Source organism: Aotus nancymaae, unplaced genomic scaffold, assembly GCF_030222135.1.
Source record: "Aotus nancymaae isolate 86718 unplaced genomic scaffold, 86718_ANA_hifiasm-v0.15.2.pri h1tg000018l, whole genome shotgun sequence".
NCBI lineage: Eukaryota > Metazoa > Chordata > Mammalia > Primates > Aotidae > Aotus > Aotus nancymaae.
In genome coordinates, this window is record NW_026988430.1 from 7,259,357 (window position 1) to 7,286,078 (window position 26,722).

At 45.6% G+C, this 26,722-nt stretch overlaps 1 protein-coding gene, 1 long non-coding RNA gene and 1 other non-coding gene across 8 annotated transcripts in view; 1 reads left to right on the forward strand and 2 right to left on the reverse strand.

Moving 5' to 3' along the window:
- Positions 1-17,972, forward strand: part of LOC135275736 (uncharacterized) — a 72,190-nt gene extending 54,218 nt beyond the window's left edge. For 2 of the 3 annotated variants that reach the window (XR_010343309.1, XR_010343308.1), the window contains one exon: positions 9,934-13,210. This is a non-coding gene — a long non-coding RNA (uncharacterized LOC135275736). Of the gene's footprint in view, positions 1-9,933; positions 13,211-15,894 lie in introns of those variants that run through there. The other variant, XR_010343310.1, reaches the window with a different exon arrangement.
- The window catches only part of LOC135275728 (leucine-rich repeat-containing protein 37A3-like), a 38,827-nt gene extending 18,801 nt beyond the window's left edge, over positions 1-20,026 (reverse strand). Inside the window, exons 1-7 of one of the 4 annotated variants that reach the window (XM_064378223.1) lie at positions 20,011-20,026; positions 18,930-19,031; positions 16,730-17,911; positions 14,748-14,819; positions 10,636-10,707; positions 7,616-7,687; positions 6,270-6,350 (exon numbers count right to left, since the gene is read on the reverse strand). In XM_064378223.1, coding sequence (XP_064234293.1) covers positions 6,270-6,350; positions 7,616-7,687; positions 10,636-10,707; positions 14,748-14,819; positions 16,730-17,628 — 1,196 coding nt within the window. In that variant the 5' untranslated portion in view covers positions 17,629-17,911; positions 18,930-19,031; positions 20,011-20,026. Of the gene's footprint in view, positions 1-6,269; positions 6,351-7,615; positions 7,688-10,635; positions 10,708-14,747; positions 14,820-16,729; positions 17,972-18,929; positions 19,032-20,010 lie in introns of those variants that run through there. The other 3 variants (XM_064378220.1, XM_064378221.1, XM_064378222.1) reach the window with 3 other exon arrangements.
- A 4,966-nt stretch (positions 20,027-24,992) lies between these two features.
- Positions 24,993-25,054, reverse strand: LOC135275768 (U7 small nuclear RNA). The gene has a single exon (XR_010343353.1). It is a non-coding gene; the product is annotated as a U7 small nuclear RNA (small nuclear RNA).
- Positions 25,055-26,722: the final 1,668 nt, after the last annotated feature.

Here is a 26,722-nt window from a genome sequence, read left to right on the forward strand (position 1 = left end):
CAGGCACAGAAAGCCGAAGGTGCTGGAGATGCCAAGTGAAATGTGTGCATTTTTGATAACTGTGTACTTCTGTTGACTGTACAATTTGAAACACTATTTTTTATCAAGTTTTATAAAAATGCAGAATTTTGTTTTACTTTTTTTTTTTAAGCTATGTTGTTAGCACACAGAACACTTCACTGTTGTTTTGGGGGAAGGGGCATATGTCATTAATAGAATGCCTGCAAAGTTGGATTGATGTGGGGAAAACACCTTTCCCTTGGACTGATGTGGGGAAAACACCTTTCCCTTCTAGTTTTGAGAGACTTCCTCTTGGCTCCCAGGAGGAGGGATTCTCTGACTTTGACACACATGGACCCCTTGGCACACAAAATCCTTGTGGTATAGAAAAACAAATTCATTTTTATGTCCTCTTCTCCCTTTCCATCTTTCAGCATAGACTTAACTCCCTTAAGCCCAGACATCTTTTGGGACCTGACCCCCAGTCATTGGTTACCGGTGTGTCAGGCAATCTGGACTTGCCAGTGATGCCACTGAGATGGCACCTGTCAAAAGAGCAGTGGTTCAATTTCTAGATTGTGGATCTTCAGATAAATTCTGCCATTTTCATTTCACTTCCTGAAAGGCAGGGTAAGCTTGTGAAAAGTTGTTAAACAACATGCTAAATGTGAAATGTCAATCTTCACTCTAAACTTTCCCTGTTTGGAGCATCAGATGAAGACTTCATTGGGTTTTATAGTGGCTTTCTGATTTTTGGTGCTCCATCAAAGAAGGGAGTTTGAAAATTATTGTATACTGTTAATGATTGTCTGCCCATGTCCTGCCTAAAATACCATGATTGTTTATGGAAAGTATCTTTAATAAAGCTGGATACAGTTTGGCTTGGGAAAAAAAATGGCCAAAAAAATAGACCAGAATGAACTTTTTCAGAACTCTAGAAATGTAACCAAATTCTTGCAGCAACTCAAGGAGCATTTATTCAAGAATAATTTCTGCAAGAATAGGGAGATTTGTTTTAACTTGCCTTAGACCATTCCTCACTCTCTAGTTCAGTAGTTGCCTTGAAAAATAGCCCACATCCCCAACCAGCGCAAGCAGAATGGAGCTGGAGCTCCTTCAAAGCCTTATTCTCAGTGAACTGTCAGTATGTCATCTGTCTGGTGGTTCCCGGGAAGACCTCACTTGAAAGGTTTGTCTTTATTTGACCAGAATGAAAACTGTCTAGTGCAAAGCCTCTCCACGGAGTATTTTTGGAAAACAAACAATTATGGAAAAGCGTTTTAACATGGCAACTGTATGAGGCAATGGATAATAGTTGGGGGGAAAATCCTAATCAAAAAGCTTAATAGGAAACGCTGAGGAATAAGATGTCCACAGGAATTGGATATATCCTTGGGAAACTAGGAAACCATAAGACATTTTCCTGGGAATCTGGAATGTCAAGCACATGCATAGGGCGGGCTGTGAGCATGGGCAGGAAGGACCTGCTAAGTCCAGAAACTCTCACACCTGGTTGATGTTGAGGTTCTGCACTAGCAAGAAGTGAAAGCTAAGGTATAGCTGTAAACTGTCTGGCTGAGTGCTGAGGGTATGCCCCACCATGTACACAGAGCCCCTTGGCAAAAACTAGGAGAGACTTATCGGTTCCAAGAATTTAAGTAAATCTCCATTTAATCATTAGCTGATCAGTAAGCTAACCAATGAGAGACTTCAGTGGGCACACATGACAAATAATGTAAGACTTTACAGAATAAGTTAAATAAATGGCACTAAATAATAAATAGCAACTACTCTAACAAGCAGCAGTAACACCAAATCCCGGGAGCATGGATCTGATTTTCAGAATTGCTGCATTACATTATTTAAAATATTTAATTTTCAACAAAAATTTATGAAAGATGCAAGGAAACAAAGTATGGCCCATATACAGGGAGAAAAAAGAAGAAAGAAACAGAAATTGTCCCTGAGATAGCCCAGATATTAGACTTACTAGACAAAGTTTTTTTTAATTTTTGGTAGAGGTGGGGTCTTGCTAAGTTGCCCAAGCTGGTCTTGAACTCCTGGCCTCAGCCTCAGCCTCCCAAAGTGCTGGGATTATAGGTACAAACCACCATGCCTGGCCTACTAGACACAGATGTAATTCAGCTATTTAAAATATGTTCAAAGAGATAAGAGAAACCATTCAGTTCTATAGACTAGAGAACTAAAGGAAAGTATGAAAGCAATGTTCCATCAAATAGAGGATATCAGTAATGGGATAGAAACCACAAAAATGAGCCAAATAGAAATTCTAGAATTGAAAAGTATGGTAACTTAAATAGAAAAATCACTAGAGTTCTCGATGGCAGATTAGAGTAGGCTGAAGAAATAATTGGGAACTTGAAGGTCAATTGAGATTATCAAGTCTGAGGAAAAGAAATAAAAAAGAATGAATGAAAGTGAATAGAATCTCAAGAGACCTGTTTGTGGAACACAGCATCAAGCTTACTAACATACATATAATGAGAGTCCCAGAAGAAGAAAAATAGAAAAAATTAGAATATTTGAAGAAATAATGGCCCCAAACTTCCCAAACATGATGAAAAACAATCTGCATATTCAAGAAGCTCAAGGAACTACACGTAGGAAAACCTCAGGGATCCACATTTAAACATATTAAATCAAACTGACAGAAGCCAAAGACAGAAATATCTTGAAAGCAGCAGGAGAAAAGCAACTTATCACATACAAAGGATCCTCAATAAGATAATAGCTGATTTCTCACCAAAAACAATGGAGGTGCTGAGCACCGTTGCTCACACCTGTAACCCCAGCACTTTGGGAGGCTTGAGGCTCAAGAATTGCCTGCAGCCAGGAATTAGAAACCAGCACTGGCAATATAGTGAAACCCCATCTCTACAAAAAAAATTAAAAATAGCTGGGCATGGTGGTGCATGCCTGTAGTCCCAGCTACCCAGGTGGCTGAGATGAGAGGATTGCTTGAGCCTGGGAGGTGGAGGCTTCAGTGAGGTGAATGGCTGCACCACTGCACTCCAGCCTGTGTAACGGAGCAAGACCCTGTCTAAAAACAAAACAAAACAACCACACACAACAGTGGAGGACAAAAGGCAATGAAATGGCATATTCAAAGTGCTGAAGAAACTTCCATCAAGAATTCTATACTTGGCAAAACTACCTTTGAAAATGAAGAGAAATTAAGATGTTCTAGATAAATAAAAACTGAGAGACTTTGTTGCTAGAAGACCTGCCCTATGAGGAATACTAATGTGAATCCGCACAAAGAAATAAAAAGCACTGGCTGGGCACAGTGGCTCAGACTTGTAATCCCAGCACTTTGGGAAGCTGAGACTTGAGGATCACTTGAGGTCAGGAGTTTAAGACCAGCCTGACCAGCATGGTGAAACGCTGCCTCTACTAAAAATACAAAAACTAGCTGGGCATGGTGCTGTGTGCCTGCAGTCCCAACTACTCAGGAGGCTGAGGCACTAGAATCACTTGAACCTGGGAGGTGGAGGTTGCAGTGACTGTGCCACTGCACTCCAGCCTGGGCAACAGAGGGAGACTCTGTCTCAAGAAAAAGGAAAGAAAAAGAGAATTGCATAATGCAATAATTATAAATCTAGGTGATGAACATAAAATGTATAAAGATGTAATGTGTGACAATAACAGTATAAAGGAGGGGGTGAGAGTGGAGCTTTAGAGAAGCAAAGTTTTGTGTACTATCAAAACAAAGTTGGTATTAGTTTGAACTACAATGTTATATAATTAAGAGTAGCTGAGACCACAGGCGTGCACCACTATACTCGACTAATTGTAAAAAGTTTTTTAGAGCTGGGATCTCACTATGTTGCCCAGGCTGGTCTCCAACTCCCAGCCTCAAGCAATCCTCCTTCCTTGGCCACCCAAAGTACTGGGATTATAGGGACACACCACTGCAACTGGCCACAAATATTTTGTTTTTTCAGTTTTCATTTTTTGAGACAGGGTTTCACTGTTTCCCAGGCTGGAGTGCAGTGGCACAATCATGGCTCACTGCAGCCTCAACCTCCCAGGCTCAAGTGATCATCCTGCCTTAGCCACCTGAGTAACTGTGACTATAGGCATGTGTCACGACATTCAGCTAATTTTTAAATTTTTTTGTAGGGATGAGGTCTCAGTATGTTGCCCAGGCTGGCCTTGAACTCCTGGGCTCAAGCAGTCCTCCCACCGCAGCCTCCCAAAGTGCTAGGATTACAGGCATGAGCCACTGCACTCAGCCCACAGATATTTCAAAAATCTCAAGTCAAGCACCTAAACTTCCACTGGAGGTAACTAGGAAAAAAAAAAAAAAAAAAGCTCTCGGCAAACTGAACCCAAAGCTAGGAAATAATAAATATTAGAGGAGAAATAAATGAAATCGGGAACAGAAAAACAACAGAGAAAATCAACATAGTTAAAGGTTGGTTCTTTGAAAATATCAACAAAACTGACAAACCTTTAGCTACACTGACCAAGAAAAAAATAGAGAACACCAAATTATTAAAATTAGGAATGAAAGAGGGGACACTACTACTGTTCTTACAGACATAAAAAGGATTATAATATGAATAAAAGGATTATATAAAATATATGCTAATAATTAGATAACCTGGATGAAATAGACACATTACCAGAAAGATACAAACTACTGAAACTGACTTAACAAACAGAAAATCTGAATAGACCTATGTCAAGTAAAGAGATTGAGGTAGTAATCAAAAAACTTCCCTCAAAGAAAAGCCGAAGACCAGACAGCTTCACTGGTGAATCTACCAAATATTTAAAGAAGAATTAACACCAATTCTTTTACCACAATTTTTGTTTTTAGTTAAAGTTCCCATTTATTGGATGGGTGAGGTGGCTCAAACCTGTAATCCCAGCACTTTGGGAGGCCGAGGCGGGCAGATCATCTGAGGTCAGGAGTTCAAGACCAGCCTGACCAACGTGGTGAAACCCTATCTCCGTTGGAGTCTTGTTCTGTTGCCCAGGATTGAGTGCAATGGTGTGACCTAGGCTCACTGCAATCTCCACCTCCCAGGTTCAAATGATTCTCCTGCCTCAGCTCCCCCGAGTACCTGGGATTACAGGCATCTGCCACCATGCCCTGCTAATTTTTGTATTTTTAGTAGAGATGGGGTTTCACCATGTTGGTCAGGCTGGTCTTGAACACCTGACCTCATGTGATCCACCCACCTTGGCTTCCCAAAATGCTGGGATTACAGGTGTGAACCACCACACCCAGCCTCCATCTATTTTTTAACTTTTATTTTAGGTTTAGGGGTACATGTGCAGGTTTGTCATATAGGTAAATTGTATGCCAGGGGGTTTGGTGTACAGATTATTTTGTCACCCAGGTAATAAGCATAGTACACAATAGGTAGTTTTTGATCCTCATCCTCCACACACCCTTCGCCCCCTAGTAGGCCCCGGTATCTGTTGTTCTTTTCTTTGTCCACATGTACTGAATGTTTAGCTTCCACTTACAAGTGAGAACATGCGGTATTTGGTTTTCTGTTCCTGTGATAGTTTGCTTAGGATAATGGCCTCTAGCTGCATCTACTTTGCTGCAAAGGACATGATCTCCTTTTTTTCTTTTTTTTTTTTTCTATGGCTCCACAGCTGGTCTTAAACTCCTGTGACCTCAGGTGATCCACCACCTCGGCCTCCCAAAGTGCTGGGATTACAGGTGTCAGCCACCATACCTGGCCCTATGCTTTGGATTTAACTTTGATTCCTGCTCATATGCACAGTTTCTAACTGCTTAAATGTCTGCAACATTTAGCTACAAGGAAGGAAGCTTAACACAAAGTCCTCCAGGGAGCAAAAAAACTGTGCCACCATGCCCAGCTGATTTTTTTGTATTTTTAGTAGGGATGGGGTTTCAGTATGTTGGCCAGGCTGGTCTTGAACTCCTGACCTCAGGTGATCTGCCTGCCTCTGCCTCCCAAAATGCAGGGATTACAGGCCTGAGCCCCCATGCCTGTCAACAAGGCTAATTTGAGGGTCATTTGTTTAATGCCTTTTCTTGTCCATGCCAAAGGTCAGAATTAGGAAAAGCAGAGCAAGTCATATATAAGCTATGTAAGGCTCTGGGCCTTTGTGCCTTAGTTTCCCCATTTGAGAAAAACGAATGGATCTTAAGACATACTTTTCAGAGTTTGTAATGGGCTTATACCCAGCTAACCAATAATTGTATGAGGTTTTCACATGTAAATAGTTGTTCACACGTATTCATTTTCTATTTCACTTACAAATTGTGTAAAAACTGCATTCCATGCCAGGCCTGAAATGTTCCAGAGCTCAGTTCTGTGAGTAAATTGCAACTAAGATTTCTACAAAAAAAAAGACACAAGCCAAAGGAAAAAAAAATTATTTCAGAACATTTATCATTTGCCGTGATTCTAATTTATATAGGATGGACCATAACCTCAATCCTTTCTCTGTGCACTAAAGAAATCTCACTGTGGACGATACTAGCTTATGATTTATACTTTAGCATTGCACATGTGGTGCATTAGATACAAAACAGCGAATGCTCAGTAAATACTTGTGTTTAGTGATCTTTATTTCTCTAGAATAGGATTTCACAACTTCAGTGTCATTGACATTTTGGTCTATACAACTCTTTGCCACCAGGCTCGGTGGCTCAAGCCTTAATCCCAGCACTTTGGGAGGCCAAGGCGGGCGGATCACGAGGTCAGGAGTTTGAGACTAGCTTGACCAACATGGTGAAACCCCATCTCTACTAAACATACAAAAAATAAGCTGGGCATGGTGGTGGGTACCTGTAATCCCAGCTACTTGGTAGGCTGAGGCAGGAGAATCGCTTGAACCTGGGAGGTAGAGGCTGTGGTGAGCTGATAGCACACCACTGCATTCCAGCCTGGGCAACAAAGCGAGACTGTCTCAAAAAAAAACAAAACAAAACTCTTTGCTGTGGGGGTTTGTCTGTACTCTGGAGGATGTTTAGCAGCATCTCTGGTCTCTGCCCACCAGATGCCAGGAGCACACCCACAGTTTTGCCAACCAAAACTGTCTCCAGACATTGCCAAATGTCACCTGACTACAAAATCACACCAGTTGAGAACCACTGCTCTCTGATGATTCACTATGATCTGTGTAATAATGTTCACACTAAGGGCCGGGTGCGGTGGCTCACGCCTGTAATCCCAGCACTTTGGGAGGCCAAGGCAGGTGGATCACAAGGTCAAGAGATCCAGACTATCCTGGTCAACATGGTGAAACCCCATCTCTACTAAAAATACAAAAAATTAGCTGAGCACGGTGGTGCGTGACTGTAATCTCAGCTACTCAGGAGGCTGAGGCAGGAGAATTGCCTGAACCCAGGAGGCAGAGGTTGCGGTGAGCCGAGATCACGCCATTGCACTCCAGCCTGGGTAACAAGAGTGAAACTCCATCGCAAAAAAAAAAAAAAAGTTCACACTAATCTTTGCTATAGACAAAAAGAATTTGCATATAATTTTAGTTAACTTTCTACTGGTAAAATTTTAATCATATTTCAAAATGAATAGCAAAGATGTTTATAATTAAGTTTTATAAAAATTCCAAATGTAATCAAGTTTTATTTGTAACTTACAAAGACTGTAAAAATGGTAGTGATTCAAATGTGTATCTTCCAATAGACTGTATTTGATTGCAGGATAAATCTCTAGGAAAAGTAAAAGGAAAATATTGCCTTGATTAGTTATTAGATGTCAAATTAGTATGAATAAATAGCAAGAGTTTAGAATAGTATTGAATACACGGTTTTCATCTAAGCTCTAAACATTTGGACATGTATTTAAACTGCCCAGAGCTCCTAACCCTGCCTGTACCTCTCCTAGAGTCTTACCTTCATGGTTTTAATAAATAAAATATACAACTATAGATCTTGATAGACTTTAGGATTAATTATTCCTGAGAGCAGTAGACTTGATTAGATGCCCTTTTGTAGTCTCATCAAATCCTAGATTATGTGCTCAAAGTTTTTATCTCTACATATAGTTTCCAATATTAAAAGGAATAGTCTCACATTTATATACCTTCCTAGTTTAGGTCTGTTTTCCTAAGCCAGTTCAATATCAGAAGAAATAAGACATCCTTTCACATCATTTGGAAGGAAGTTAACCCTTTAACACATAGCTTTGAACTAATTCAAATCATATTAACAGAATTTCTATCATATTAATAGAAATTCATTTTTGGCTTTATATTGCTTTAATATTTCATGAAAGCAATTTCTTCAGTTATATAGTGATGGGGCAACAAAAACAACATGGAACTGGATTTTCATTTTTTGAATAAAAACAGGTATAGACAACACCCATCCTTGACTACAGTTGGCTCTCTTATTTTTATTGATTCCACTTGTCAGCTTGTCCCTCCCTCTTTACCTGGATGGTGTAATGTTGTCTGGTTGATGTCTCCATCTCTGGTCTCTCCCTTCCTAAACTACCCTATACACAGTCATCATATAAACTCTCCAGAAGTGGCTTGCAAGACCAGCATCTCCTGGGAAATTATTGAAGATGCTAATTCTTGGTCCCACTCTAGATGAACTGAATCAGCAACTATGAGGGTGGAGTCCAGAACTGAGTTCTAACACGCCCTCCCAGTGATTGTGAGGCTACCTTACAGCACTGCTGTGATAACACGGTTCCCCATCATGGCTCCTGAGCTTGGCATTCAAAGCCCTAGAAGATCTGGCTCCAATTTCCTACTCTCCCTCCTTATACTCGACAGGTACTCATGGCATTCCTCAAATACTTTCCTGTGTTTTAGCCTTCTCCCATTTTCCTTTTGCAAGTTTAGAATATTTTCCCCAAGATGTCTGTCCAATGTTACACAATGGCCCTTCAAAGTCCTATTCAAATGGCATTGTTCTAGTGACACCTTCTTGGGGCCAAATTGAAGTCATTTTCCCCCTCTTCTATGCTCCAGAAACAATTATCCCTCCTAGTGCCCACATTTATTTCTTCTTTTTTAATGTAGTTATTTTTCATCCCATTTCTTCTGAGCATAAACTCCTTGAAAGCATGGACTAGGTCTTGCTCATCTGCATTGCCCACCATGCTTAAAACTGACACATTTAGAAATAAAGCAAACTCAAATATTTTCAAAATAAATGGATAGCTGGGGGAGTGAGTAGTGCATAGAAGGAAAATGACTATTTTAAAGGAAATGTTGTTTTATTACTTTGTGGCCTCTGTAGCACTTTGGCATCCACTTGAGGGTCTTCATACCCACTTTCCTTAAGCCTTCTGCGTTTGAAAGAATCTGTTTGCAAAAGAGCATCACTAATGGGCTTAATAAGGATTAATGACATACACACCTCTGGACCATGGACAGAGGATAAGAATCAAGCTTTCATAGCAATGAACATAGTATCTTCTTATCTCTAAACAGACAGAAATACTATGCAGGTATCCCTTCCTTGGTAACAGGGTTGAGGAGATATTTATTTTGTAATTATTGAAGACTAAGGGGCATTTCTGATACACTTACTTAATGTAAACATTTGTAGCTATACCACTTAACCATCATTTTAAACATCTATTTTAATATAACAATTCCTAAAATGAAACCCTTAATACCAGTCTATTCTCTTGGTAGCTTAATATTCTGGATAATATTATTTATATAATTCAGCTGATTTTTTAGTATTTAAATGTTCATTTAATTCAGATTAAATTACCAAAAAATTCTAGATTGATGATGTTCAAATGAATGTGGGTGGTCTATATTTTCTTCTCTTTCAGGCAACAATGTGAAGTTAACTTTAATTCCTTTCATTCTACTAAGCCAACTTTCTCAAATCTTTTTTTGGAAAGGTCAGGTAGCAAATATTTTAGGCTTTGTGGGCCACATATGATCTCTGTTGCATATTTCTCTGTTTCTTTTCTGTTTCTTTCACAGTCCTTTAAAAATGCAAAAACCGACCGGATTCCGTGGCTTATGCCTGTAATCCCAGCACTTTTGGAGGCTGAGGCGGGAGATCATCATGAGGTCAGGAGATCAAGACCATCTGGCCAAGGTGGGTGGATCACGAGGTCAAGAGAGCCAGACCATCCTGGTCAACATGGTGAAACCCTGTCTCTACTAAAAATATGAAAAATTAGCTGGGCATGGTGGCGTGTGCCTGTAATCCCAGCTACTCAGGAGGCTGAGGCAGGAGAATTGCCTGAACCCAGGAGGCGGAGGTTGCAGTGAGCCGAGATCGCGCCATTGCACTCCAGCCTGGGTAACAAGATCGAAACTCCGTCTCAAAAAAAAAAAAAAAAAAAAGACCCTAAATTAGATTTGATCTCTTGGCTGTAGACTGAATATAAGAAGATGGTATGTGAACAGTTATAAAACAAGGATCATATGAGTGTCAATCACTGCTCAGATTGACCATGTGAATTTTTTTCTATCTGTATTTGGTCTATATAATTTAAAAATTGAAAATGCATAGGAAGTAACTAATGCTAGAGATGGGCTAAGACCCTATATAAACTTACAGAATTAAAGAATTTTATTCCTGGAAGAAATCTTAGAGATTATCTAATTTGAACTCCTTATTCATTTTACAGATAATACAACTAAAAACTCATAAATAGGATTAACTAACTAACTTACAAATACTGGAGGGATAGCAGGCCTTCAAATGAATCCTTATGTAATTCAGTCAAATAATTTTCACTGAGAATTCTGCAAAATGAAAAAGGTATTTCTAGATTAAAATGCAAACTACAACTATTTGCTACACAGGACTATCTCCTATATGTGGAGGAAAGCTGGGTAATGGTCATTTCAAGATGGTATCTGCTCTACTTTCATTAAAACCTTTTCTTACATTTTCATTTTTGTGTCCATCTCTCTCCACCACCACACACACACATGCACGCACACACACACAAGCACACCCTACCCACTCTTCCCACCAAATTGTATATTCAATGCCTCCTCTCTAAATCACAAAGTCCCTATTAGACTCCAACTCTGGGTGGCACCAAGATCAGCAGAACCTCCATTTCCTCCTCTCTTTTCCCAAACCTTATTATGAAAGCCCCACATGGAACTATGTCAGGGCTGCAAGTGAAGCCATTCAACATTTTTCCCCATTAAAAAAATTTGAGAACTACAATATGCATAAAGTGCACATAATATAAATGTTGTTTATATTTAATTTAATTTCTGAGACACGGTCTCACTCTGTTGCCCAGACTAGTCTCAAACTCCTGGCTCAAGCGATCCTCCTGTCTCAGTCTCCCAAAGTGTTGTGATTGCAGATGTGAGCCACCTCACCTGGCCAAATATTCAGTTTAATAATTATAAAGCAGATACCCATGTAACATCGTTAGAAAAGATCACCGCTAGCATCCCAGAAGTCCCCAATGTGCCCCTTTCCAATCATAAACCTCTCTCTAATCCTTATAGGTAACCACTATCCTGACTTTTGTAATGATTTTCTTGCTTTTAAAATGTAGTTCTGGCCTAGCATGGTGGCTCACGCCTATCATTCCAGCACTTTGGGAAGTCAAGGTGGGTGAATCACCCGAGATCAGGAGTTCGAGACCAGCCTGGCCAATATGGTGAAACCCTGTCTCTACTAAAAATACAAAAATTAGCTGGGTGTGGTGGCGGGCACCTGTAATTCCAGCCACCCAGGAGGCTGAGGCAGGAGAATTGCTTAAACCTGGGAGGTGGAGGCTGGAGTGAGCTGAGATCGCACCATAGCACTCCAGCCTGGGTGACAAGAATGAAATTCTGTCTCAAAAAAAAAATAAGAGATAAAATGTAGTTCTGGCTGGGCATGGTGGCTCACACTTGTAATTCCAGCACTTTGGGAGGCCAAGAAGGGAGGATTGCTTGAGCTCAGGAGTTCGAGACAAGTCTGAGTAATACAGCAGGACCTCCTCTCTAGAAAAATTTAAAAATTAGTTGGGCATGTTGGCATCACCTGTAGTCCCAGTTACTAGAGAGGTTCAGATGGGAGGACCACTTGAGCATGGGAGGTCCAGGCTGCAGTGAGCTGTGTTTGCACCACTGCAGACCCTGTCTCAAAAATAAATAAAATGAAATGAAATGAAATGTAGTTTTACCTATTATGTGTCAGTCATAAACAACATAGTTTAGTTTGCCTCTTGAACATTATATAAATGAAATCATATTATACATATTATTTTCTGTATCACTTCTTTCACTCAATAATCTGTTTGTACTTTTAAGATGTATGTTGCTGAGGCTGGTTCAAGACCTGTGTTGTGCTTCCAATAAGGTAGTCACTAGCTACATTTGGCTAGTGATAGTGGCTAATGCGACTGAGAACCGAATCTTTAATTTCAATCATTTTAATTATTTTTAAATTTAAAAGCTGACACTCAATTCAGTTGTTAGAAAATGTATGTTTGCAACACTTTGGGTATATGATGCTACTTTTTCAACTGCAAATTTTATGAAATCTAAATATAGATTAAGGTGTGGTTTTTTTTTTTTGTTTGTTTGTTTTTAAAGATGGGGTTTCACCATATTGGTCAGGCTTGTCTCAATCTCCTGACCTCAGATGATCCACCCACCTCAGCCTCCCAAAGTGCTGGGATTACAGATGTGAGTGTTTTCATTTTTGAGATGGAGTTTCATTCATCAGCCAGGCTAGAGTCCAATGGTGCGATCTTGGCTCACTGCAACCTCCATCTCCTGGGTTCAAGCAATTCTTATACCTCAACCTCCCAAGTATCTGGGATTACAGGCACCCACCACCATGGCTGGCTAATTCTTGTATCTTGAGCAGAAATGAGATTTCACCATATTGGCCAGGCTGGTCACAAACTCCTGACCTCAGGTGATCCACCCACCTTGGCCACCCAAGGTGCTGGGATTACAGTTGTGAGCCACTGCGCTCAGCATGTTTTATTTTTAATTTAGAACTCACGTATGACTTGTCTACATAATATAATTACATTAGTTCAATGTAAGTTGAACTAATGATGTGACACACAAACTGTTGTGAAAAATGCCAGTTACTTCTAATGTAAGCATTTTTTCCAAAATCATTTATGTGTCTAAACTAATTCCTTCTATAAATCAGTAAGAAAATGATAAAAACAATTCAACAGGAAAATGAACAAAAGACAGAAAGCGCAGAGAAGAAACACAAATGTTCAATAAACATATAAAGGTATTTAATTAAATTCATGAGTAATCAGAAAAACTCAAATTTAGATGGAATCCCTTTTATTCACCCATAACATCAACAAAAAGTTGGAGAATACCCAGTGGTGAAAAACTGTGGGGAAATGAATGCTGTCATATTCTACTGACAACAGAGTAAGTTGGCACAACATTTTTGAGGGCAATTACAATTTTATGTCTACATAGTCATAAATACCCCATACCCCAACAATTTCATTTCTAGATATTTATTCTACAGGAATAATTTCACATGTTCACAAAGAAGCATGTGCAGGGATTCCATTGCAGCAATGCACGTAACAAGAAAACTAAATGAAATCTAAACATTCATCAATTGGGGAATTATTAAATAAACTATGATGCATCCATACTATGGATTATGCAGGAGTTTAAATGAATGGGGTAACCCTCTAAGTACTGGGAAGGAAAGAAATCTAAGGCGTATCATGAAGTGAAAGAATCAAGTTACAAGATGTTACCACTTATGTAAAGAAAAAAGATTTAAAAAACCACACAACAAATGTATTTTGCTTTATGTAAATATGTATGTAGGTAGTGGGAAAAAGTCTCGAGGAATACATACTAAATGCAGGGTAGTGTTACCTCAGGGATGAGGGAGTAGGGCACAAGGAGGGTTTTTGTTATATTTGTTATTTCATTTTTTTTTTTTTGAGACGGAGTTTCACTCTTGTTACCCAGGCTAGAGTGCAATGGCGCGATCTCGGCTCACTGCAACCTCCGCCTCCTGGGTTCAGGCAATTCTCCTGCCTGAAACTGTGATTCAGGGTAGCTGGGATTACAAGCACCCACCACCATGCCCAGCTAATTTTCTGTAGTTTGAGTAGAGACAGGGTTTCACCATGTTGACCAGGATGGTCTGGATCTCTTGACCTCATGATCCACCCGCCTCGGAGTCCCAAAGTGCTGGGATTACAGGTGTGAGCCACCGCGCCCGGCCCTGTTATTTCACTTTTATACATTAAAAATAAAATCATGGGCTGGGGATGGTGGCTCATGCCTGTAATACCAGCACTTTCGGAGGCCAAGGTGGGAAGATCACTTGAGCCCAGGAGTTCGAGACCAGCCTAAGCAGCATAGGGAGACCCTGTCTCTACAAAAAATACAAAATTAGGTGGGCATGCTGGGATGCACCTGTGGTCCCAGATACTTTGGAGGCTGAGGTGGGGGATCTCTTGAGCCTGGGAGGTGAAGGCTGCAGTGAGCCGTGATTGTGCCACTGCATTCCAGCCTGGGGAACAAAGTAAGACCCTGTCTCTGGGGAAAAAAAAAAAAAAAAAAAAGAGAGAGAGAGAGGCAAAAAAGGGAATATAATCATGTATTATTTGTATGCTAAAAAATTTAAATTGCCTCTTACTTTAAAGAGAGCTCACCAAATTTAATTCTAAAATAACCATAGGATTGCAATCAACAGAGGTTGATTTGGGGTATGGAGGGGAAATACCTTTTCTCAGAAGTACAGACCTCAAAATTCTGGACCAAGAAGGATCTTATAATGCAGTTAGTTTTTTTGTCATATTTGGAGAGAATATACTCACAGTTTCTCAGTCCAATGGTATGCCTTCCATACCTTTCCATCAATGTAAGAAATATTGTTTCTTTGGAAATTTCTGTGAAGAAACACAGTTTATATCCTTGAATAGGTAGGAAAAGAATGAACAGGATAAGTAAAAGAATCATGGCAACCTTGTCAGGGATATTCAGTTACAGAAAATAACACCTGCCTTCTAATTTCCAGAGCTATCAGCTTTCCAGTTTGTACAATTAATCAAAAAATAATGTGGGGCCACTGGCACAAATGATGAGGTGTCTCCCAAAGCTTAACTTCCTATCCATCCAATCTTTTAGACAGATGATGCCAGTTAATTACTTTGAATGTAACTATTTTATCCAAAAGCAATTATGTGTCTAAACAACTCCTTCTACAAATCAATACAAAAATGGTAAATAATTCAACAGAAAATGGGCAAAAGCTTATCATTATCAACAAATAAGAAGAAAGAAACCCTATGCCAGGTAACACCAAGGCTTTGGCCCAGAGCCCTCTGCTGAAACATCCTAGGATTTTTCTTTCCACTTCTATTACAACCGATCTGATTTAGCCCCTTCACACTTTACTCCTAGGTTTTGCCAGACCTTTCTATTTTGTCTCCCTGAATTAAGGTTTCTCCTCTAGGGCACTCTACGTATGGATTCTAAAATAATCCTTTGCATGTCTACACTTGAACATAAAGCAAAAAACAAAATAAAACAATCTTCCTGTTTTAATCATTTAATCTCTCTTGCTTGGAAACTTTCAATGGCTTTCCATATCTCACTGTGTAACTTTCAAACTCCTATAGCTGATAATCAAGGTTTTACAAAATCATATCTTCATTGTTCCTTCATGTGATTCTGTGCAGCGAGATTGGTCTACTAAATTCCAACCATACCTGTAGCCACGCCTTTGCCTAGACTATACTCCCATTTTTTTTTTCTATTTAACAAATTATAGCTACTCTTTAAGACCCAAGTAAAGTTTTAACTTATCCGTGTAGCTTTCCCTGACCTCCACACCTCAAGGATCACAGATCCTGGTAAATTCTAGCACTGCTGTTCTGTATTATCTTTTAGTACTTAATTATATGTACCTCCCTTTTTATGCCTATTCTCTCTCTTCCTTCCTATCATTTTCATGTTCTGGAGACGGTAGCATACTTGGCCCTGGGTTGGACACAAAACGAGTGCTACATATAGAAAGCCGGGGACAAAGATGAGTTCCGGACAAAACTAAAGGACTGAGTAATCATGTTAACAACCAACACTCCTACATATGCTAGGCACCGATGCAAGTGTTTCATGTATTCACTCACCTAAATTTTGCAACAATCCTGTGAAATGGTAACTACAATAATCTCCAGTTTAAAGATGAGGAAGGGCCGGGTGTGGTGGCTCATGCCTGTAATCCAAGCACTTTGGAGGCCAAGGCGGGTGGATCACCTGAGGTCGGGAGTTTAAGACCAGCCTGACCAACATGGTGAAACCCCGTCTTTAAAATAAAATAAAATAAAATAAAATAAATAAAGATGAGGAAACTGAATCACAGAGCAGAATAACTTGCTCTGGGTCACCAAGCTAATAAATGACAGACCTCGGTTTAAACCCAGGCAGCCTGGCTCCAGAATCAACTCTTAATCACTTAGAGCATCATCACTGACATGGGGAGAGGGACAGGCTGCTGTAAAGAGGGTGAAGTGAAAATGGGAGGAGAGCAGCGGTTAAGCAATGATGTGATGAGGCTAAATAAAAATGGATAAGGAAACAAGTAAGGGTTAAAGACTAGAGTAAAAGTAAAAGACTGGAGAAGGGGCCTAACAGTAAAGGAGAATGAGGAGAAGGAAAAGTGGACAAGCAAAGGTGAAAGCAGAAAGTCAGCTGTCAGTATGGTCTGGGGAGATAAAGAAGGCCCAGGAAGGCCTCCAGGAAAAGCCTGCCATGTCAGGCAGGACACAGAGGACAATGGAGGAAAGGTGATACATACAAGATAGTGAAGGTGCCATTGTAGGTGTTCGGCTCTGGCACAGGCACGTGGCGGAGCTTCTGCTTTTGGCTGAGATCAATACATGACAGCGTCTCATCTCTGCAGGTGCAGAGGTCACATATGTTGGTGCTTGCGGAGGCCTGTTCCCCTGGAACAGTTAAAGCCTTATTTTGGGCGTAAGTTTCAGGCTGCACCAGTAAATTTTGAGTAGGGTCTAGTTCAGTAGGTGGACCTGTGACTTCAGTCAGATTTTGATACTGAGTCTGAACCTCATCTGGACGAGGAGCTGTAGTCTTCTCCAGGGCTGTAGAATGTCCAGTCTGTGTAGTGGGTTCTGGAGTTATGGCAAGCCCCAGATCTGGAGGCTGAGTTGAGGTCTCCTTCGTGGTTGGAGACAGTTTAACCTCTGTAGTGGATTCAGCAGTGATGGTAAACCCCAGGTCCAAAGGTTGAACTGTGACACTAGGCGATGTTGAATGCTGACCTTGATCCTGACCTGGTGTTGGAAATGTCACCTCATAATGAGCTGGAGGTTGAGCTGCAAACTCCTTAGATGGCTCTGGAACCTGAGCTGGGACCATGTGCTGGCTTGAAGGTTCTACCTCCTTAGGGGGCTCTAGAGCCTGAACTGTGGCTTCCTGCTGGGCTGGAGAAGATTCAAGCTCCCCAGAAGACTCAGAAGGCTGAGCTGGCTGCTCCTGCTCACTCAGGGAAAGTTCAGGCCCCATAGGAGGACCTGGAGGCTCAGTTGGGGTCTCCTCTTGGGTTGCATAAGGTTCCATCTCTTCTGGAGGCTGAGCTAGGGTCTCCTCCTGGGTCTGAGAAGGTTCAAGCTCCCCAGAAGATTCAGAAGGCTGAGCTGGCTGCTCCTGCTCACTGAGGGAAAGTTCAGGCTCCATAGGAGGACCTGGAGGCTCAGTTGGGGCCTCCTGTTGGGTTACAGAAGGTTCTGCCTCCTCTAGAGGCTGGGTTGGGGGTTCCTGCTGGGTTGAAGAAGGCTCTACCTCCTCAGGGAGCTGTGGAAGCCACTCTGGGGCTTCTTGCTGGCGTGAAGAGGACTGGATCTCTTCAAGGGTCTCTGGATTTTGAGTTTCAGGCTCTAGTTGTAATTGAGAAAGTCCAACTTGCTCACGGGACCCTGGAGGCTCATTTGAGTTCACCTGGAGTTTTGGAGGCAGGTTGCTGGAATACAGCATATCCACAATTGAGTCTAAATATTCATCCTGCAAAGTTTGTTTCTGATGCTGAGATTTTGATACAAATTGATGTGGAGTTCCCAGAATCTTAGCAAGCCTCCAACGCTGAGCTAAATCTTCCTTCAGGTTCTTGGGAGAAATTATAAACTCTGTTCCTTTTGAATCCTGACTGTCTAGAGGTGGAACAAGTATTTCATCTGCCTGATGATCTGCAGCCTGATCTAGATCTGCAGTTTGAACCTTACTTTTGAAGTGACGAGGCTGAACTATGGGCTGGTTCTGATACCAGCCGAGCACTGGACCCACCTGTGGGAGCCTTTCTTGCCAAGTCAGCTTTTCTTTCAGATCCGGGTGTTCAGACAAGGAGTGCTTGGGCCCCGGGGGCAGCTCTCCAGCTGAATGTGCTTCCAGAGATGGAACCAAATTCTCAGTCGATTCCTGGGGCAGGGCTGACCTCTGGGAGGAAGCAGAGGACCCCAGGTAATCAAAGCCCCCTGGGACTGCTGAGGGAGTACTCACATGGAGAGATTCCCAGGGGAGATCGGAGGAGCGGGAAGACCAGGGCTCAGTCAACCCCAGGGGGTTAGAGGCCAGCTGGAGCGGGTCCTTGACCCACTCCAGAGGCTGAGCTTCCTGGACTAGTAGCCACAATAGTGGCCACGTGAGAAGGGGCCATAGGGCCCAGAGACGTAGCCAGGACATAATAAGCACTGGCGCCTCGCATTGAGCGAGAATCATTCTGGCAGCCCCTAGAGGCTGGCAACCCTGACAAGCACCCACCCAGTCCTTTATGACACCTTTATTTACACTACCTTTATTAGGATCTGCTCCATGTCGCCAGGGCGATCTTATGTCACATTCCCGCCCAAGCACCCCTCCCCTCCCCTTAGCTAGGAAGGATTTGAGAAGACCCGGGTGGGTCCCAGGACTCCAGCAGCCGGGTGGGGTGGGGTGGGGTGGGGTGGGGCATGGCAGAGCTTCCCAGGGAAGTCGCAGGACCTTACCTCAGGATATTCAGAAGCACTAGCCCAGTTCTGGCAGCCTGAACTCTTCCTCCTCCAAGGTGAAATCTGAGAATACTCCTCCTTCCAGGGAGAGCAAGTGACCTACAAAATGTGTGCCAGTTAGGGTGGCAGGCAGAACACACATTACAGTCATTTATTCCAAAATGTTGCCATTTTCGCTGAGGTAGTAGACACTTCACATTAGAAGCAAGGCTAGGTGTCTACTCCCTGAGAATCAAAATGACACCAGATACAATGAACAAAGCCTCAGAGAGAGAGAGCACATTTAAACATTTTATTGGCAGAAAATGGCCCACATACTCTATAGACAATACAACTTCCTTCAAGGCAAACTACAGCTATAAGGTTTTTGGTCTAAGAAGTTTTGAGTGTGTGTGCCAGGGGCACTTTTGCATACTAGGGAGAGGCAAACAACCCACACATTTGGCTTGTTCTTAAAGGTTGTTACTCAGACTTGACAGTTGATGACCAAGGAAGTAAGACTTTCACTAGACGGGCTGCCCAGGTTGGAAAGCTGAGAGCAATCAGGGCCACCTCCTACAAGCAAATAAAGATCTATGGTAACTTAATTAGAATCTATCTCTCAGTCTCTCATCCTTCAGGGCTGTGAAGCAGAAGAGCAGTTCTGTTCAGGGACTCTTTGCTAATCATCAGGTTTCCTTTGGCACAGCCTGTAACATTTGCGTCATTGTAGAACTCAATAGGGAATACAAGCAATGCCATTCAATAGCATGACCACTTCCAACGCTCACAGCAAAACAACTGATTATTGTATAAGAATCATATTTGCCTAATATGTCAGTGCCAGAGATGAAAGCTAGAACTGAACGCCTCCCCGCTTTCTTTCTTTTAATTTTTTTTTTCTAGAACTGAATTCTCGATTCAGGAAACATAATCTAATAAACTCTTCAGCAGAGAGTTTATTCAGAGAGAAAACAATAATGACAATAATAGTTGACATATTTTGTCTGCTTACTTTGTAAGTATAGTTCTGCGTTTTTACATTTGTCATCTCATCTCCTCTTACAATAGCCCCCATAAGGTTGATTGGATTACTAACCCCAGTTTGCAGATAAAGAGATTGCAGCTTAGAGATATTAAATATCTTCAAGTCTCTCTGGCTATAAGACCTAAAATTGCACAAAAAAATCTAAGAGACAGTTAGGTCTCATCCATGTGTCTAAAGCTTATAATCACTATTCTGTATGATAGGCATGCAATTAAAGAAGACCTGGCTCAAACTTTTTCTCTGTGAACTGAGGCAAGCCCTTTTACATCTATAAAGTAGGGACAATATTTGCTGTCATTTTTCCCACAAATGTCACAAAGAACAAATTTCAGCCTGCTGCTGTGAAAGAATTTAGCATACTATGGAGTGTTTTAGATATCGATATTTTTATCCAATTAACTTTTCAAAGTGAGTTTCTTTGCTCATTGAAACTGAAGTACTTCAATGACGATTAAGAAAGTTTCACAGGCTGGGTGAGGTGGCTCATGCCTGTAATCCCAGCACTTTGGGAGGCCAAGGCGGGCAGATCACGATGTCTGGAGTTTGAGACCAGCCTGGCCAATATGGTGAAACCCTGTCTGTACTAAAAATATAAAAATTAGCTGGATGTGGTGGCAGGTGCCTGTAGTCCCAGCTGTAAGGCTTGTCCTTGGGGTGTTGCCGCATTTAAAATGAAGAAACTGAGGCCAGCAGGAAAATAATCCAATGTAAGGGAATTTATTCAGGCTCCCGGGTGAGATTCTGCGGTCCGGACGGGAGGGGCCAGAGAAGTCGCACGGACTCCGCTCAGGAACAGGGTTTTATAGGGACTGGAGGCGTCCGATTGGCTGTGCTCAAGGTGAGTGGGACAAAATGGAGGGGAGTGGGACCCGGATGGAAGGGAGTGGGGCCCAGATAGGACAAAATAGTATCAGGTAGGTCCTGATGGGGCTTTTTTCCCGGGCTCCCGGGGGGGGGGGGGGGGAAGGAGGCGTGTCTGATCTCCCAGCAAGGGAGGGGGGCGTTTCCGAGCTCCCGGCAAGGGAAGGGGGTGTGTCCGAACTCCCCGCGAGGGAGGGGGACGTTTCCGAGCTCCCGGCAAGGGAAGGGGGCGTGTCCGAACTCCCCGCGAGGGAGGGGGACGTTTCCGAGCTCCCGGCAAGGGAAGGGGGCGTGTCCGAACTCCCCGCGAGGGAGGGGGACGTTTCCGAGCTCCCGGCAAGGGAAGGGGGCGTGTCCGAACTCCCCGCGAGGGAGGGGGACGTTTCCGAGCTCCCGGCAAGGGAAGGGGGCGTGTCTGAACTCCCCGCGAGGGAGGGGGACGTTTCCGAGCTCCCGGCAAGGGAAGGGGGTGTGTCCGAACTCCCCGCGAGGGAGGGGGTGTGTCCGAGCCCCCGGCAAGGCAACCGGCCTTACACCAGCTACTTGGGAGGCTGAGGCAGGAGAATTGTTTGAACCTGGGAGGCATAGAAACCAGAATGGACCACTGCAGCATTTAGGAAGACCCGGACTGAACACAGGTCAAATTTTGAAAACGCTGTGAACAGAGAATGCTTGTGGGGGGGGGTCCCACCCCAAGTAAGTGCATGAAATCTCACACCCAGAAAACAAAACCGCACATGCTCTCATATTCTCTAAATCCTTCTTCGCGAAGGATGCAATTCAAAACACTTCCCACTTGATGAACAAGTGTTCTTTTTGTTTTTGCTTTTTGAGAGGGAGTCTCGCTCTGGTGCCCAGGCTGGAGTGCAGTGGCGCAATCTCGGCTCACTCCAACCACCGCTTCCCGGGTTCAAGCGATTCTCCTGCCTCAGCCTCCCGAGTAGCTGGGACCACAGCTCGCGCCACCCTGCCCCGCAGACTTGAGCCGGAGCCCGGCCCGCCCAGCCCGGCCCGCACCGCCCCCTGCTCTTCTGCTCTCAGGCAGCCTCCCGAGAAAGGCCCCGCCCTTGCGGCCTGCCCATCTGCCCTGTGACCTCTACAGTGTCCCCACGAGAGTGGCCCCTGGAGAATGCACTCTGAGACAGTGACTATCCGTGCGGAGTCCCAGAGCAGGGGCCCTCAAAGCTCTCCCGAGTGGTCACAAGCCCCGCTCCCCCCGCCCCACCCCGGCTCCGGTGTGTTAGGGATGGGCGAGGGCCTAAGTAAATAGGCCTGCGCCCCTCCACCACAGCCACGAGTCGGTGCCTGGGCCCGCCAAACTCCCACACTGACCACACCTCCTCCTGCCCCCTAAAGTGGCCCGGGCCAGGGGCCAGGAGACCACCGCTTGCCGAGGCTGAGGGACCGAAGGAGCAGGGTCCAACGGAGGCCCCCACAGGGCTCCTTCGCCACTTTCTCAAGCGTTCCTCGACGAGGAAAGGGTGTAAACTGAGTCACTAAGCACACTGGGCCCCGGAGGCGGGGTCATCGAGCTGCCCAGAGGTGGGCCAACAAACCCCAAAGAGGACACTCCCCCGGCGCCCTTTCCCCCTGGACCCCGCAGCGCACTCCAGTCGGCTGTGGGGCGGAGCCGGTGGTGGCTGCAGGTTAGGCCCCTACCATCGCCGTGGGCGGGGCTTCCAGGGGCGAGGCCGGAGATGCTGCGAGGAACCGGAGCTGGCAAAGGGAGCGAAGAGGGACAGGGACGCTCAGAAGTGCAGTCACCGATACCCAAAGCAGCTGTGTCTGGGCGGGGCGAGGAGGAGCCTGAATGCCTCTGCTGGGGACCTTGGGGGGCATTGGGACAAGGCCCGGAGCAGAAGGCCAGGAGGGCTGCGACTGAAGGGGCGCTGGCCGGTCACGAGCGGAACCCATGGAGAGTGGGGCCGCCCCTGCCCTACCTCCCCCCAAACCCCCCCGGGGATTTGCTGTCCCTGCGTCTCTCCGGCGCGCGGCTCTGGGAATGCCGGGCTGGGGCTGGTTGACTCGTCCGGGCGTTCCCGTTCTCAGGGAGGTCATTTGCACCCTGAATCACCTACTGAGAGCCTGTCCACCTGGATTGCAGATCCGCCCGCTCCGGGCCCACCTTCTCCCTCACCAGGGCCTTTCCGGGCTCAGCCTGGCCTGGCCTGGAAAAACCCCGAGCGGGATTCCCAGCGCAGGGACGCCCACCGGAGCGCAGCGTCTTAGGCTAGATAAGAAGGGGAACCGGCCTCGCCTCTTCCCCGACCCTGGGGAAACACAGAGAAGGGGAAGGATTGGGGGAGCCTGGAGGAGCACTGGATCGCGAGAACGCACCCGTCGCCAGGTCCCCTGCGTCCACTGCCCAGGCGACGCAAGCTACAGAGGCGTCAATGACTGGGTCTGCGCTGAGGGCCTGGGCCTGCTCCCTTCCCGCCCCCAGACAGAGGGCAGCCCTTCGCCTACTTTCTCCTCCCCGTGGGATGCGGCCCGCGAAGCTCCCACCCCAGCGCGGAGACAAGGGGAGCAGGCGCGCCGAGTTCCCGGGGGCGGACCCGCCACCTGCCGCACCCTTCCCTCCCCTACCCTGCCCCTTTCCCCACCCCAATCGCACCTCCCACCCCAACCCCCGCTCGGCGCCCCACTCCCGACCCTGCCTGCCCGGGCACCTCGGGGCGTCTGCTCGCCAGCGTCGCTTCCACTTGTCCCGGCAGGCGCGTGTGGGATCGCCGTCCCGCGCTCCCTCCTAGACCGCGCGAGCTGCCCGGTTTCCTGTTCAACAATATCACCAGGGAGGCACCGGCGGAGAGCGCCGGGCAGACCTTCCTCCCAGACTGGGGCTGGGCTGAGGTTGCGAGAGACAATCCCCGGTGTCCTGGCTTCCTGTCCCCTCTGGGCCGGGCCGGGGCCTGAGAAACGAAGACGCGACCCCCTCCCCTGCACTTCCCGGGATCCTGGGCCACACCTGGCTGTCTCCAGGGAGGAGGAGGCCACGGGGCTGAGATGGTGGGACTGGGGAAGGCGGGAGCCACCCCCAAGCTTCTTCTGGCCAGATTGCCCTCCCACCATCCCCCACCCCCTCTTGATCCTCGTGGGGAAGGAGGGCCACCCTCCAATCTGTCCTCAGGGTAAGCTCAGAACAGCCTCCTGGAGGCAAGGAATCCAGCCCCAGGTCCCTCTCCCTTGGGGTCTTCTGTTTGGGAATTGTCTGCCTCTCTGGACAGGCAGCCTGGCCCCTCTGACCTGACCCTGCACTCACACCAGGTATCACAAGCCCCAGCCCCAGCCCCAGCCCCAGCAGACCCCCAGCCCCAGCCGACCCCCTGCCCTCAGGGGCCCCAAGGATGAAGTTGTGCCTGTGGACCTAGCTGTGTGTGCTGAGAGCTGTCTGAGTCAGGCCAGTGTTCTGGGAGGAAGACGGGCTGCACCCCAGGCCATGGCCCCTCTTGACACCACCTCCTGGGGGTCCAGGGTTGGTTGGGAAGCTGAATCTGGCTATGCTCATTCTGAAACTCCCTTACTCCTGTATCTTTGCCCCTGCTAGGCGTTGCCCGCCCATGAGTCCACATTTCCTCTGAGAATCTCAGTATGTCTGAGGCCTGGTGGCATCTTGGGATCCTTCAGGGTAGGCACACGGCAGAACTCAGCATTGGTCTTTGGTGCCAGACATGCTTAGAAAATAAGTGACTGGAGGAATCTTCTCTCCTTCCCTACCTTTTAGGTCCCTCCTGACCTGCACTACAGCCAGGCAGCAGCTGGCAGTGGTGATGGTTGTTGCCTGGGGTCAGGCAGGTATGATGCCCCACTCTGCTGCTTGCCAGCTGGTAGACATTGGGAGCTCTGCCTGGTTCTGCCTTGTCTCTGCAGCTCAGCTTTCTTATAAAAGGGATAGTAACACTCACTTCATTGGATTATTGGGAAGACCAAATGAGGTCCACTAAGCAGTGCTTACCACATGCCCCAGCACACACAATATATCAGCTTTTTTTTTTTTTGGAAACAGAGTCACTGTTGTCCAGGCTAGAGTGCAGTGGCACAATCTCGGCTCACTGTGACCTCCGCCTCCAGGTTCAAGCGATTCTCCTGCCTCAGCTTCCTGGGCACCCACCATCATGCCCAGCTAATTTTTGTATTTTTGGTTTTTTAAAAATTATTTGATTTTTTTTTCAGTGGGGAGCTTTCTGGCATAAACCGGAAAGCCTGCTAGACAAATTCTAAAAGAGCTATAACACTAATTTTTGTATTTTTGTAAAGACGGGGTTTCACCATGTTGGCCAGGCTGGTCTTGAACTCCCGACCTCAGGTGATCCGACCGCCTCCACCTCCCAAAATGCTGGGATACAGGCATGAGCCACTGCGCCCAGCTATATCAGCTATTATAACTGCTTATATTATGTGATGAGCTCTTAGGGATTGGATTGGAATCTCCAAAACACCTGTCCTCCTTCAGGCAGAAGAGAAGGGGAAGTCTCAGCTACTCAGGAGGCTGAGGCAGGAGGATCGCTTGAACCTAGGAGGCAGAGGTTGCAATGAGCTGAGATCATGCCACTGCACTCCAGCCTGTGCAAGAGTGAGACTCTGTCTCAAAAAAAAAAAAAAAAAAGGAGGTGGGGGAGAAGGGAAAACAATAGAGGTGCTTTGCTGAGGATGGAGAGGGGCTGAGCCGCTGGCAGGGCAGCACCAGGTAGCATGCCGTGGTCCTCCACTGGGCCACCTCCCCAAGTTTCTCTTCTCTTTTCTGGGTCTACCATCTACTGTACTGGAGGGAGGTGAGGCTCCTGGGGGAAGCTAGGGTGCCTAGATGGGCAGAGGGTGCCACCCTGTCTTCTGAAAGGGGCCTTCAAGAAAGGGGTGGGCTCAGAAGGCGAGAAGCAGTGAGGTGGGGAGTAAAGAGGAGACAGAAGAGAAGCGGGGTTACCAGGACTGGCCCTGCCCTGCCAACGGGAGGTTTGGCACTGGCAGTGAGGGCCAAGGAAAGGCACTGGGTGGGCCTGTGGGCAGTGGCCTGCCCGCCAGCCACCCGCTGCCTCCAGGCCAGGCCTGAGTGGCTCCTGTGCATCCGCTGGGAGTGAGAATGTCTGGATTTCTTGGGTGACTCGTGTAGGGTCAAGAATAAAAAAACACTTTCTATTGAAATATGAATGGGAAAAACCCGCCTTAAAAAAACTAGACCTTTTAAATCAGAAATGTGGATTGAAAATGCTCCCAAGTCTCCATTCCACAGTGTGTGAGCGGCCTTAACAGAGGCGCTGGGACACTGGTGAGCCAGGGCCTGGTAAGTAAAAGGCCTGTCTGTCCCGAGACAGGGAGCATCTGGTGGTGTCCTTGCCTCCTGCAGCAGAGGGGTGGTGGGAGGGCCAGGGCACATCACGGGAGTTTCCTGGGCTTTCTCTGGGAGGTCGGTGCTCTGGTCACATCTGAGGGTCTTCCTGACAAGGGGACAGAGCTGTGACATGGTGAGTATCCTGAGCTGATGGCAAACCCAGCTGGGATGGCTGAGCCACAGGGTCTGCAGATGAGCATCAGGTGAAAACGTTTTGTTCCTGGTACTTGCACCAGCGGGCACTGTTAAACAGTCAGGAATTTCAAGGTGACTGCATTGAAATGTTGTATTCATACATTGTATACTATTGGAATTTTTTTTTTTTTTTGAAACAAAGTCTCACTCTTGTTGCCCAGGCTGGAGTGCAGTGGCGAGATCTAGGCTCAATGCAACCTGGATTCTCCTGGATTCAAGCGGTTCTCCTGCCTCAGCCTCCCGAGTAGCTGGGATTACCTGCCACCATGCCCGGCTCATTTTTGTATTTTTAGTAGAGATGGGTTTTTACCATGTTGCCAGGCTGGTCTCAAACTCCTGATCTCAGGCAGTCCACCTGCCTCGGCCTCCCAAAATGCTGGGATT